The following is a 15,025-nucleotide window of genomic DNA, read 5'->3' as shown; positions in this document are numbered from 1 at the left end:
TGTACTCATCAGGGACGTCTAGATCGCCTGAGATTATTATATCTTTTCTCGGCATTCTTTTCGACAAAATGTCAACTATTTCCTATAAGAGATTATAATATTAAATTTCGATATATATATATATATATATATATATATATATATATATATATATATATATATATATATATATATATCACAAATTTCTCCTGGTACAAAATATACTTACGTGTCATGCATCTTGCAATCAATAGGATACTTTTACTCTCAGGATGTCTGTCTTTATTAGAATCTGACGTAGCATTGAACTATATTTCTATATTTGTGTGTATACGTATATATATATATATATATATATATATATATATATATATATGTAAATATATATAAATGAGAAAGTTGAGTCATGTTGTTGAAGATAGCAAAGTGATGCTAATCAACTTATATTTATCCAGTCTCAGACATGCGAAAGATATACGTTCACTCACTTACCAGAGACCACAGTGGACATGCTACATATAGACATTTGATATGTTCCTTCTTCAACAAGTCAACAACAGAGTCGGAGGCAATTTCTGCAATCTTTCTCACTTCTTTTAGTAGATCTGCACATAGAAATCCATCTTTGTCTCTCCCAAAGTAGCATCTGTTGATAAAAAGTTGAAATGTATATTTTGCAGTACATAATATTTATAGTGGAAAATTAATCCTGTTTTGATTGCGAACCGAGTTGGAGTAACATGCCAATCCTGATTCAAATCTCGCAAAATGTACATGTTCGAAAGACCAAAGATTAATCTTTGTTTTAAGACATAGCTTTATATTCGTGGTAATCTGTCGCTTCTTCTTGCAAAAGGAGGAGCATTAACAACATTTGTTTATCAATATAAAACTTCGCATCGTAGCCAATGCTTGTTTCCTGGATATTGATATACACAATTGTCACGTAAACAAGTTTATTTTCAGGTCTAATTTAAAAAGAAATGCACAAAAGTGCGAATAACTCCTGCCCATGAATGTCGGATTACTGTTTTTGTTTTTTTTGCTGAGTCATTTAGCATTAAAGTTTGACTAAAGAGACATATAATGTAAAAAAAAACATTATAGGGCGTATTCAAGGGCGTATTTAAGTTGAATTTATTCCAAATGTAGTTCAAAAGCTTAAATGCATCCAAACAAATACTTTTATCTTGCAAAAGGCGAATTGGTGCCTTATGTATATGTTAAGCTAGGAAAATACTGTTGATGTAATGACCCTACCGTGTCACCATGAGTCTTATCTTTAAAAGAAGAACACGTTAGGAATTCCTACCTAACATTGTTTTAGTGCCAAAAATCAATTATTGTCGATTGTTACATGGTGTACAATAATACAGCTTATTTACATGTATGTGGGTGGTATGTTTGTCGTGATCCTTTTTTATAAACTACAGTTGAAAAGATCTTGTATTTTGGATTTCAGATTGGTCGAGCCTCATAAGCTGCGATACTTGTCCAAAACCAGACGTGTAAGTAAATTCAAAGTCAAATAGCGTGGTAAGACTTTTTTTGGGAATGAAAAGCTATCCAGCTTGATCTTATAGCAAATTACGAAGATAGAAATGAAAACAAAGTTGAAAGAAAATAAAATAAACCACTCACCGCAAAGCAAAAGGAGAAGAACGTTTCAACTTACGGCATTTCTGATGACATGTTTCTCCAATGATACGCCAGGTAACTTTCTCCTTGACAAATCTTATGAGAAAAGTACCCTGCTACTATTCTTATTTCGTTTCTTGGTATCAGACTTTTGTCTACGGCCTTCGTGATGTCATCTTTAATATTGACTTTGCTGTCAATAAATTTTCCGTCGACTGAGAACACTACGCAAGTTTCGTTCTCGGTGTCGGCACTAACTTCATCGAAGTCATAATCGTTATCTAAGGGATGGACTTGGTTAGCCTTGGGAATGTTTATGCCCAGGAGAAGTTGAAACAGTGTTTCTCTGGTGGCTTCGTGGCGCCAATCAATAAAATTCCATGCCACGACCGTTGAACGTTTATCATTGCATTCATGCATGTACTGGTCAACAGATGCCAATGGCAATAATTTTTCCATTTTCTTTACATCAAATGTACTCTCAAACGATCTAATATGGTCTTCTGAGAATCCTTTTACGTGTCCACCTTCGAGGGAAAACGGCGTCAGAACTAAAGTTCTATTTGTGAAGAGCGCGAATCGAACGGCCACTTTGAACCTATTGTACTGGAAATTCGACCCGCCGCTAAGTATTGATTTCATGGGCAATAGATAACGAGTAGGGGTACCGTTGCTATCTCTGAACCCCACTTCAGTGTAACTTGGTGTTGATAGTTTTGAGTCTCTCACAAAACTAGTGTTTATGCCTCTTACTGTATTGAACAGCTTGTACGATCTAGTAGGTTCACTGTTTATGCTTGCAGACTGCCAATTGTCTTCTTTCATTGGTATTGTTATTTTCTGATGATAAGAAAACAAAGCTTCGCTGATCTTTGGCGTTCACTTTATGATTAAAGCACTGTGCTTTCAATAAAGTGGTGATTTCCCAGTAAACCAAAAAGAGCTCTTTACTATCGACTTTTGTCTGATTTTTGTTCTCTGGAATGAACATTAAATGTATTTATTTGTTAACTATTTATGAATTTGGACATTAGGAGACGAGCAATATTTTACCAAAAAGAGCACCACACTTCCACTGTCTTAAGGAACTACGTCAACTTCGAAAGGCATTCAGGAAATTGACTCTTTTATACGTTTGCCTATATTACTTAGTATTTCGCTCAGTTACCTTGTTTCCTCTCTCGATACCATATTTTTGACTCTGTCCTATCCAAGACGGCTTGTTGGCATACAAGATAACCATGACAATTATACAGAATAAGATGGACCACAGAAACAAACGCTGGTAACCGTGTCGCGGCCACATCTTTTTGTCTTGGTAAATAACAAAGTTGTCTTCGCAGTAGGGATCTGGAATTGTCTCCAAACTTTCATGAGAGGGGTTATTATTTTCTTTGGTTGGCAGATGGTGCATCTAATATGGATGATTATGATGAATGAGTCATGACTACGGCATGGGCGTAACATGCAAGCAAAGTAGCAATCGAGCAATAAATTTACATATAACTTCTAAATATAGTAGCTATAAACAGTGCCAATGAAAATTGACGATTAAATTCCCATGATCTTAGGGACAAGGATCAGGAATTATCATATAAGAATGATAATAAGAGTAGGATAGAAGGACGTCTCGGATTTCATGATCAGTAAGATATAAGAGGACGGATCTGAACGAGGTTTCTCTAAACTGGAGGAGTCGGATAATGAGAGAGAGAGAGAGAGAGAGAGAGAGAGAGAGAGAGAGAGAGCGCCTCTGGAGATGAAAATTCCGTCAACTTGCAGAACTGTCAACCAAGGGTTGAAAAGTTCAGTAAATTTTTTATTGGCTCTCAATTTTATCTCTAGTCTTATTACTTTATGTGTTCTCATGTGACTCTATCTTTTTCGGGAATAAATCACTGCCGTTTTTTTACCTTTCTCTGAAGTTAATTGAGTAGAGAACATTTGATCAACTATTGAACATCGAGTGTTTTTTCCAGAATGAAAGGCACTATGTACATTCATTCTTGAAGAATGTTTTCTCTGCTCAAAAAACGATGCCGAGATTCCACATTTAGTATAAGGACGTCACTGCAGCATATGTTTGACACCCCTTAAATTCCTGTCTAATTGTTTATTTTTTCTTTTGAAATCAGTCATAAGGTGTACACATTTCAACCATGCCTCAATAATTCATATCCGAAAAGTTTAATAATTCTACAAATATCATTTCATTCTCTCGGGTTCTGTGCACGACGGACGTAACAACGTATAATACGCATATTAATGCTATTGCCCACGCAAATCATGAAAAATCTTTATTAAGTTTTTTTTTGTTTTTTTTGTTTTTGTTTTCGTTTTTTTTGTTGTTTTTTTTTAATTTTTTTTTGCAACCTTTGGACTATATACATGTGCATTCAGCCCCTTAAAATGCCATCTCACAAGAAAGGTTTGCTATAGGGCTAATTCTAAAATCTATTTGTAATTTTGTAGAGTCTGTTGGTCGATAAAATTTTCTACCCATAGCAAATGCAAAATCACGAACGGTATACGGATAATGTATAACAATTGTTTATATGCAATCTCTAATGCAACAATTGCAAAGGCGGGAAAGGGGTTCTCAAAGATGACGTGCAGACGAGATTGCATGGGCGCTGTACACGACAGATAAAGCAAATACAGCTCCCCGTGGACATAGCATAAGCTTATATCAATGTTGAAATGAGCACAATGATATTCCTATTTTCAACATTGATATAAGCTTATGCTCTTGCTCTTGTATGCTCTTGTCTACAAAATGCAACCTTATAACATAAGTATTTCAGTGGGATAATTATATATCTAATACGGAATTGGTAATGTTGGAACGAACAGTACGTCTTTACTGCTGTTAAATGCGCAATTTCCTACGGTATTACCTACGGTGTTGTTAGACGACAAAGATTAGTTTCATAATATTTTTGCCTCCTCTATCATTTAAAGGGGAAGTTCACCAAGGATGATTTTTACATATTTGCTAGCTTTGTGGTCACTTACCCCAGAAAAGCTATTTTCGCCATTTATAACTCGCAGGATTTTTACAAAAACCGATAGAAATAGTACAGGAAGTTGCCCATGTAATTTGAAACATGGGAAAAAGGGCCAACCTTGGAGCTTGCATAATGTGATATGGAAGGGACCATCTTCCCATGGGTGTGGCATTGTCAACTCACCCATGCTTAAACCAGGCTGTGCGTATTTACATAACTTTGTTTATTGAGTATCCTTGCATAAACGATGATTCACTTATAATAAACTGTCCACTGTCAGATTTTGTGTTGTTGTTTACTACTGTGTTACTATGAGTTGACAATGTGGGGGCCATACCCGTCCGGAAATGGTCCCTTCCATGTCACATTATGCAAGCGCCAAGCTTGGAGCTTTTTTCCCATGATTCAAATTACATGGGCAACTTCCTGTACTATTTTTATCGTTTTTGTAAATAATCTTGCGAGTTATAAATGATGCAAATAGTTTTTCCTGAGTGAATGACCACAGAGCTACCACATGTGTAAAAATCATCCTTGGTGAACTCTCCCTTTAAATAGGGACAGTAGTGAAAAGCACCAAATGAGACAAAGACAGCAGGCTAGAAGATACAAAAAGGGCGCCATATACCATCAAGTATTCAGGTATTGCCTGTTACATAATAATTCTTTCTAAACCAATAAAGTGCATGTGGCAACAATAAGGTCAAAGACAGTTTTGATTCCCCAAAAGGTATGATGATTTTAGCGCCAATATAATTGACGCGATTTTAGAGTAAAATATTAGGTTGGATTTACAATTAACATGCTGATATTTTGTGGGTTCGGGTATGGTTTAAGGTAACATTATGTTAATCTGGTTTTCCGTTCAGTTTTGTGTATGTATATATTAACCATCAGAATTGACATGGTTTCATCGTAACGGCGACACGGTCCAGCCCTATGAAACAGAGACAATGTGGCGAGGATGAAGCTGAACCACGTTATACTGATACTGTGCTGTCAATCTCATTGCTACCAGGTGAGAATCTGGTTCTCAACAACACATTGTAAGAACTGCTCGGCAGGTTGATTTTCAATCGTATTAGGGACATGCTCACTATTCTTGACATTTTATACTGGTCACTGGTCAGATTCAAGTCTTGTATCTCACCAGTGACCAGTGAACATGTCAAGTCTTACGGTTCACCTGTGAGAATTTCATGTACGACCGATCAGAATCAGGTTGCCATGCAGTTCTCACCACGTGTAAGACAGTGACACTTACTTAATCAAGTGTTGTCATATTATATAGAAAAAAATGCAGGTGCTTTGATTACTAATAAAAAATAGCATTGACCACAAGAGGACAACTTACGCGTCTGCAATATCAGCTACTAATTATCTATGTGAGACCGTATAACAAATGAATTCGTATTACTCAACAATATGGGGATTCGATGATTCCATTTTTATTTCAGTTGGATAATGATATTGGACATTACAACGAACCATAAACTCGACAAGATGATTTTCGCGCTGTATGATCATGTTATCTTATGGGATTGGCAGTGTTGTTTGAAAAATAATCAGCCTTTTTAAGAACTCCCTCATGAAGTAACGTTTTAAAAGGTTTGTTAACTAAAAAAGATAAAGAAAAAATTCACACATAAATTTCACATCCAGCCCGTTCAATACACCATAATTGTCTTACGCTTCCAGATTGATAATTATCTCCTGCGGCCTAGTTCTTCACACAACTCACTTTGTCACATTCGTAACACAGCGAGTCAGTGAGTGATGTGTCTGTATGTTATAACAAGTTGCCCAGCAACGTGTCAAAATACAGAAAGATTATGCCACAAAAGCTTAGTTACATAGCAATACAGGTATACATAGAGCACGTATGATAATAATTGCAATCAACTAAAATCTCTTAGTGGGGTCCTACATTTTAAAATACGACATTCATGTTTGTATATCGACACCTCAACATTTTCCCTGTTTAGTATAATAATACATCAATAGGGCTAAGTCTATAAACAAAGTAAGATTAGAAAATGAAGTAATTTTGCAAAGTGACATCTCACAGTTCAAAATATCCCCGATTTTGATCAAAATGCGTTTTAAGATACTCTTCTGCGGGAGAGGTGTTACTCGCTAGCTAGCCTCGCTAGCTACACTATCGGCATCTCGCTTTACCAGCTACCCAGTGTACATTATAACATGAGAATGAACCTTGACAAAAGTCATGATGGCTGCCTGAAATACGAAGTACTTGATACTATTTTCACCGGCATACATTTATTGGTTTTAGACCATATTATAGGAAACGTTGGTAAGTCCTGCAAGTTCCCGGATGTTGTATGTGACCTTTCCTTCAGATTCTCTCCTTCCTTTCACGAAATCTGACCAATTTGATTTTCCGGCTGATATGAAAATGGCAGCATCTGGAAGGGTGGTACGAATGCAACTATATTTAAAGGCTGTCCAGAACACAGATTTTCGCATATTTTTTATCCCGCCTAATCAACCCCACACCATGCTATCACAGGTCAGTTTCAGTGTCACATTTGATCTATCGCTGTTTACACAGATTTATTACAACCGTTTAGCACCTTTGGTGTACGTAAAAGAAATCGGACACCGCATACCACACGTTCAGCGTCGACTATCTTGAATCGACCATCGTCATATAAGGCAGTCAGTCACATATTTTTTCACATGGCAGACATTATACTCAACCTCACGTCTGTATCATCTTAATTAGAAGTAATGTTTCAAGGAACAAAAATCCAATTCCGACAGGAACATTACGATGAAGCAAAATCGCAATAATTCACTCGTCCATTCATTCATTCATTCATTCATTCATTCATTCATTCATTCATTCATTCATTCATTCATTCATTTATTCACCCACTTACTCAATTACTTACTTTCTCTTTTACTTTTTACTCTGTCACACAGTCACTGACTGACTGACTGACTGACTGGCTGACTGACTCAGTCACTTACTTACTTACTTACGTACTTACTTACTTACTTACTTACTTACTTACTTACTTACTTACTTACTTACTTACTTACTTACTTACTTACTTTACAATTAGACTTACGAAATGCAATTTCTTGTTCGACGAGTGCCAGGAAATAATAATCCTCAAAATATGGTTTGTATTCATCAGGGACATCTAGATCACCTGAGATTATTATATCTTTTCTCGGCATCCTTTTCGACAAAATATCAACTATTTCCTACAAGAGATCATAGTGTTGAAATGAAGAAGCTTAAATGTTGAAGTGCAATGTCACTTCTCCCTTTTAACACAAATAGATGGTCAAATTGATATGCTAAGAATGATGAAAACCAACGGAGGAAATATATTGTGGCATATATAGGGCAAAGTAAGTATATATATATATATATATATATATATATATATATATATATATATATATATATATATATATATATATATATATATATATATATATATATATAATTCAGGGGTTTCGTTAAGTTTTGAAGGAGGGGGCCAGAATGGAAAAGTAGGCGGCTTGCAGCAGCCATGACCACAAAGTGGTCGTCGTTGGGGGAGGGTCCGGGAGGGGGTGTTACCCCTCCCGCCGAAGACCGGAAACCCTGAAAAATGAGCTAAATTTACTTTTTACAGCTTACAGTCACTTGAATTTCTAGTATTTTCAGGAGCATTGTCAGCAGTGTTCCAGGGCAATTATGTGTTCATATCATAAAAGCCATTTTCCTGGGAGATTAGGCCTAAATATGATAATTCATAATTAAAAATGATAAAATGTGGTAATGTTTACGATATTTTGAACAATTACACTGAAGTCTTTAGAGCCTCTACGCTTTTAGGAGGTAAACTATAATTATTCACTATTATTAATGATATAAATTTGATATGTAGATGATATTATACAGTGTTACATCTAGACAGGGGATAGGGGATTCCCCCCTCTGTTGAAATGTTGGCACCACAATTAATTTGTCAAGGGGGACCACTCCCCCACCCCCAATGAAATGGTGCCAGTCACACCTTAGAGGTACAAGTAGAACACATGAACTAGTGAAATGCCCCCGAAATTTTCTGGTAAAGGGGGAAAATCCCCCTTGTAGATGCCATCCTGGATGAAACACTCATATTTTAAGCACAGTAAATGAGAAACTTTTCATTAATGTATAATGTTATGCTTAAAATTAAGAGCCCTCATGTTTGGTATAAAAATCTGTAGATGAAGAACTTTTATACCAGTCGGGAGGCAAAAAGGATAATTTATATTAACAATAATGATAAAAAAGACAATCGTAACCATATTTCGCAAACAGAAACAAAGACCATCAAGGTTATTTGACTATATGGGTATGCAAAGTAAGAACCTTGATATAGGATATAAAAAATTGTACGTTCAAAAGCTCACATTTGGATTTAATCTGACGATCGGTTTTGAAGTGAATTTAGAGGTCTGATCGCATTTTAACCTCTCTGGGCGGATTCTTATTTGCGTGGATAGACCAAAAAGCAGTACATATCATACGTCCAGCTGGTTATATACCTTCAATTTACGCCTACCGCAGTGCAACGCACGTCGGCTTACTAAAATTCGAACTGTAATCGGGAAGTTCTTTCGTGAGAAAAACATCAGGTCATTGCCTTTGAAAACAGTTTAAATCCACGTAATTATCCTTCTCTTATTTATTGGTCCAGTTCAAAACCGAAGATCGTACAGCGAAGCTTGAACTTGCGATTGCTTCCGTCTTCATTTGTTCATCGAACATTTTGAGTTGAGCTAACGACGGCTGGCAGGTGTAGTATGCACATTTTTATTGGCGTATATAAGGTCACCACATAGGAATCAGCAATTCAGATAGCCAATAGAATCATACGTTGCAATTCCGATTTTTATTGAGGCAGTATACGCAAGACCGTGCTGCATCGTAGTACAAGGCGATCGTAGTAGTCGCTCGTCTTCTAAATTTTGTTTCACATAAAAGCCGTTGAAAAGTTTGATTACACAGCTTGTGAAACTTGTCCGTATCATTTCAGAAGGTAAAAAATATTTTAGCTATAAAAGAGTTCAAATTTTCTGAAAAAGTAGCCGGCGAAATCTTCAGAGTAATCCGTCAATTTCGCCGGCTGCCGGCTCTTAATGAAACCCCTATATATATATATATATATATATATATATATATATATATATATATATATATATATATATATATATATATATATATATATATATATATATATATATATATATATATATATATATATATATATATATATATATATATATATATATATATATATAATATATATACAAACAGGTGCAAACAAAAACAAAACAAAAGAAATCGTTTCCCGCCTAAAGTTCAGTCGATCACAGCCACCCGATGAGTGTAGGCGGCTCTGCAGCCTATACGAAACAAATTTGTAGTGGAATTGTAATATTTTAGATTATCTTGATCAACTCAGTTGTATATATATATATATATATATATATATATATATATATATATATATATATATATATATATTATATATATATATATTATAATATATATATATATATATATATTATATATATATATATTATATTATATCCGTTCACTCACTTACCAATGACCAAAGTGGACATGCTACATATAGACACTTTACATTTTCCTTCATCACCAGGTCAACGACAGAGTCGGAGGCAATTTCAGCAAGCTTCCTTATTTCTTTTAGTCGATCTGCACATGAAACTTCCTTATTTTCTCTCCCGAAGAAGCATCTGTTGGTAAACGATTTAGCCGTGTATTGGGCTTTCCTTATGAATAAGGAATATGTAGTGGATAATCGATCCATTTTTATTTCGAAGTAATATGGTTTAACATCATTCTAACTAAGAAACTTGCAAAATATACATCTTCGCAACGGGATCTGCCTCCAGAGACAAAATATTATTGAAAAAATGATCGAAGCCCGTTAATTTTGGCTTTCCTCTCGCCCGCGCCAATAAAAAACGTAAATGGTCAGGGCTGAGTCTGTTAGTCCCCTTATAGCAAGGTTCACATGCGACAGTCAGCTAAAGTTTATTCCTTCAATTTGTTCTGTCTAGATTATTACGACGTGGCGACTCACTCATCCGACTCACACAGTCGCATATTGTCTCAAGACTTTTGTTCTGATATCAGGTTAATAGATCACAGAGATAAAAAATTGAAAGCCATAGAGGTAAAACAAATTACAACGTTGATTTCAGTCTAGCCTGTTGTCATAGGGCGTGTGTATGAGACATATGCTGCACGTCTGCCGTTGTCTGCGATTCCATTCCTGCGATGTAGGAGGTACTTTTGCTTTGTTAAGTTCAACTTTATATCCTTTTTGTTATCTATAATATCTAAAAATCAGACGGCAATCGATAAAACCAAGAGCAAGAATACACAGTGAAAGGAATGTCAGTTTTGAACACCAATACTATGGAGAAGCGAGAGTAACAATCGCTTTCGGAAAAGGTGTACGTGAAAAAGTGGTCGTTTCACGTAGAATACGACTGCCAAACGACAAGAGATGTGAGGCATCATCAGAACATGATCAAAGCTCGCAAATAGTGACGACGCATCCAATCACGTTCCGTTCCCGTTTGAAATCTTAACCTCTCCATTTTCTCGTACACGCATGTGAGCACCGTGTTCCTCGCTCATGCAACCGACTACAACGGAATGACAAATCGCCCACGGCGTATTGATACTATTCCAAAAGAAGTTCAAAGGTGCAAACGCACAATTGTTAAAGAAAACTATTTTTATTTTGTAAAAAACTTCATGTTTGACTTGTGCATGTGAAGTACACCCGTGGCCACTTTAGTGTTGATCAAGCCTGTCTGGTGCAAGCAGAAATTCTGTCTGCAGAAGGGTGATAAAACGGTTACTTTACCCTGTATCAGTGGTGATAATGATCCTACTATCGGTACCCCATGGACACGCCGATTAGCCTGAAATTACGGAGCGATTATAAAATACACTGTATACAAATGATGTTGACCACAGCATTTGCCCTATCAGTATTTAGTTTCAGGTAAAACTCATGTGTTTCAAATGCAGTCAGTGTTACAGAACGTCACACATTTTGTACCGATTTCAATATTGCAGTGAATGAATACCAACGATACTACAGCGTGTATCGTAAGTGTCGTGTTCAGACTTTGTTCAGACGCAGGAATTGAAAAAATGCCACTTTGAAAATGTTAGCAATTAAATTACAGACATCGCCCGTCTTGACTGCAAAACTTTCGAAATAAACATTCACTTGCACTAAGCCATGTTTCTTTCCTACAAACCGTGAATAAACTTACTCCAAAGGAAAGGTAAGAGTAAAGTACAGTCGGGGTAGCATTTTACATGTACATGTATTCACATGTGTGTAACCATGAACGACACTTTTCTCATCCCGGTTGAAGGGAACCTGTCCTGATACATGTATATCTCTTCCAAACTTTTCTGGCTCCCTCTACGCTTATCTTAAAACGGTCGCTCGCTTGTTTTTTTGTAGCTCCTCGTGGTTCCTCGCTAGATGCCAAATTGCCACCACAATGTCTTATATTTTGAACAATCAAGCTGCCCACGTCCTTACTGAAGGATTTTCCCGTATGATATTCGCGACCGTTGTTATTGATGTTCATTGTCGGAGTGCAGACTTACAGCGTGTCTACAGTGCAGTGTTGTGATCGATTTGAATTGGGCAGGCGAGACATTTTAGTAGAACGTTATCTCAATCCTAACAGTGGGGTGCCAATAGTGAACCTTACATTTATTACACCGACCATCACTTTGTTTCGTTTATACAAACAGAATTTCTGCTTGCACCAGAAGGCTTAATCAACACTAAAGTGGCCACGGGTGTATATTGTTCCTTAGTATTTTTCTTCGTTCAGATGGGAAAATATGGAGTGATGTAATAACTGTATCACCTAGAGCCGAAGACAAGTCACTCGTATCTCATTCTCTGAAAGTAGTCCTAGTAAATATAAAGGAATAATATCTAATTATTTTGTGGGTGTATTTTAGATAAGTTACAGCAGAGGCATTAAATATGGCTATATACCTACATCTGTACTTAACATGGCTTTTTAATGAGCAGAAATCTATTGATTTCAATAGTTGATGTATAATAATATAGGAATTATTTACGTATCTGCATGTTGTATGTTTACGATCGATTTTCCAAAAATACAGCTGAATAGCACTAGTATTTTGAGTTTGGTTGTTCAGTTTTATAAACTGCAATACTTGCCCAAAAGAAAACAAGAATGTGTAAGCAGGGAAACACAAGCAGCCAACCGTAGATTGTTCACTGACGTGGCGTTACTATTTAAAGCGTGGACAAGCGGCAACGTGCGTTTCTGTTTCATATTACAGCCAGGCATAGACAATAGAAAAAAAAAACAAAGTTAAAAGGAAAATGAAAAAAAAACGTTCATAACATAGCAAAAGGAGAAAACAATAACTTACGGCATTTCCGCTGACATGTTTCTCCAATGATACGCCAGGTAACTTTCTCCTTGACAAATCCTATCAGAAAAATACTTCCCTACAATTCGTATTTCTTCTGCTGGTGTCAGACCTTTGTTGATGGTCTTCGCGATGTCATCGTCAATTAGGGGTTTAGTGGCTATAAAATGTCCGTCGACGGAGAGCGCTACGCAAGTTTCGTTCTCGGTTTCGGCACCAACTTCATCGAAGTCATTATTGTTAGGTAACGGATGGACTTGGTCTGCCTCGGGAAGGTTTATGCCCAGGATAGGTTGAAACAGTTTTTCCCGGACTGTTTCGTAACGCTCGCCGTAAAAATTCCATGCCAAGACCGTTGAACGTTTATCATTACATTCATGTATGTATTGATTAATAGTTGCCAATGGCAGTAATGCCTCTGCTTTTTTCACATCAAATGTACTCTCGAACGATCTGACACGGTCTTCTGAGAATCCCCTTACGTGTCCGCCGTCGAGGACAAATGGCGTCAGAACTAAAGTTCTATTCGTCAGGAGAGCAAACCTAACTGCTACCTTGAGTCTCTTGTACTGAAAACTGGCCCCGCCACTAATTGCTGATTTCACGGGCAATAGATAACGAGTCGGGGTATCGTTGTTACCCCGGAACCCCACTTCCGAGAAACTTGTTGGTGATACTTTGGAATCTGTCACAGAATTGGCATTTATGTCTCCAAGTTCAAGGACTTGGTTGTACGATCTAGTAGGTTCATATCTTATGCTTGTAGTCTTCCAGAAGTCATCTTCTATTGGTGTTCCCGTTTTCTGATGATACAAAAACAATGCTTTGGTGAACTTGTGAAGAAGTTAACCGCAATCTGCGACAAAATGCATTGTATGCAAAATCTTGGCATTAAATAATAATAATAATAATAATAATAATAATAATAATAATAATAATAATTGAGTGGGATTTAAAAGAGACAAAAATACTCTTTGAACATGAAGCAGACTTAGGCCCTATGCCATCAACAACCCGAATGTTATCTAACAGCTTTGTTGTTCTTTTGGTATTTCCGTTATGATTAAAGTATATTTCGTGACTTTCCATAAACAGTGCTTAAGATATAGTGGTGACTTCCCAGCAAACCCCAAAGAGCTATTTACGATATAAAAAGCAGATTGTCTTTCGCCTGTGTCCTCTCGAATGCACATTGAATTTACTTATTTACGACTTTCGACTCTAGAAGACTGGTAATAATTTAACCAGTAAAACAACACAACTTCTTCCCTTGTCTTATGTTCATTCCAAAATGAGCTAAAAATGACTTGAACCTACATTTGCCTATAATGCTTTTGTCATGTATTTCGTGCAGTTACCTTTTTTCCTCTCTCGGTACCATATTTTTCACTCTCTTGAATCCAAGACGACTTGTTGGCATAAAATATAACCATGGCAATTAAACAGAAACACGTAGACCATAGAAACAAACGCTGGTAGCCGTGTTGTGGCAGCATCTTTTTGCCTTCGTAAATAACAAAATGATCTTCGCAGTTGGGATCCTGGATTGTACCCTTACTTTCATGAGACACGGTAACGTTTTGTCAAATAAGACAGATAGTACATAGCATTAACATTTGCCATTGTCGAATAAGACAGATGGTACAATTAATAAACATTTGCTAAGCATCCTTATTATGGGACAATTGATTATGATGATTGCACCATAGCAACAGCATGTGTGTTACATGCAAGAGGTGTTTCTTTAACAGTTTTCCCATGTTGTAGTCCAACACGGAGATGTTGGGCTTCGCTGCTGCCACCTACGGTGCCTTTTCACCCAGCAATTTACTCGCCCTCTATATCATTCAATATCGAGAAGATGAATAGTCATAACATTGCAATACCTGTTTCTCTGAATTGTGTAAAT

General features: G+C 36.5%; 1 protein-coding gene across 1 annotated transcript; it reads right to left on the bottom strand.

The window, feature by feature from the left end:
- Positions 1 to 6,052: 6,052 nt before the first annotated feature.
- LOC139124888 (uncharacterized) lies at positions 6,053 to 14,692 on the bottom strand. The gene is made up of 5 exons (XM_070690993.1): positions 14,475 to 14,692; positions 13,117 to 13,919; positions 10,244 to 10,397; positions 7,721 to 7,859; positions 6,053 to 7,051 (listed from the first exon to the last, which is right to left on the bottom strand). Exons 1-5 carry the CDS (start codon positions 14,610 to 14,612, stop codon positions 6,915 to 6,917), a joined length of 1,371 nt encoding a protein of 456 aa, XP_070547094.1. The 5' UTR covers positions 14,613 to 14,692; the 3' UTR covers positions 6,053 to 6,914.
- Between the last annotated feature and the right edge of the window lie 333 nt (positions 14,693 to 15,025).

The sequence above is a fragment of the Ptychodera flava genome (assembly GCF_041260155.1).
Source record: "Ptychodera flava strain L36383 chromosome 23 unlocalized genomic scaffold, AS_Pfla_20210202 Scaffold_24__1_contigs__length_23054250_pilon, whole genome shotgun sequence".
Lineage (NCBI taxonomy): Eukaryota > Metazoa > Hemichordata > Enteropneusta > Ptychoderidae > Ptychodera > Ptychodera flava.
This window is presented reverse-complemented; position numbering and strand designations above follow the sequence as displayed.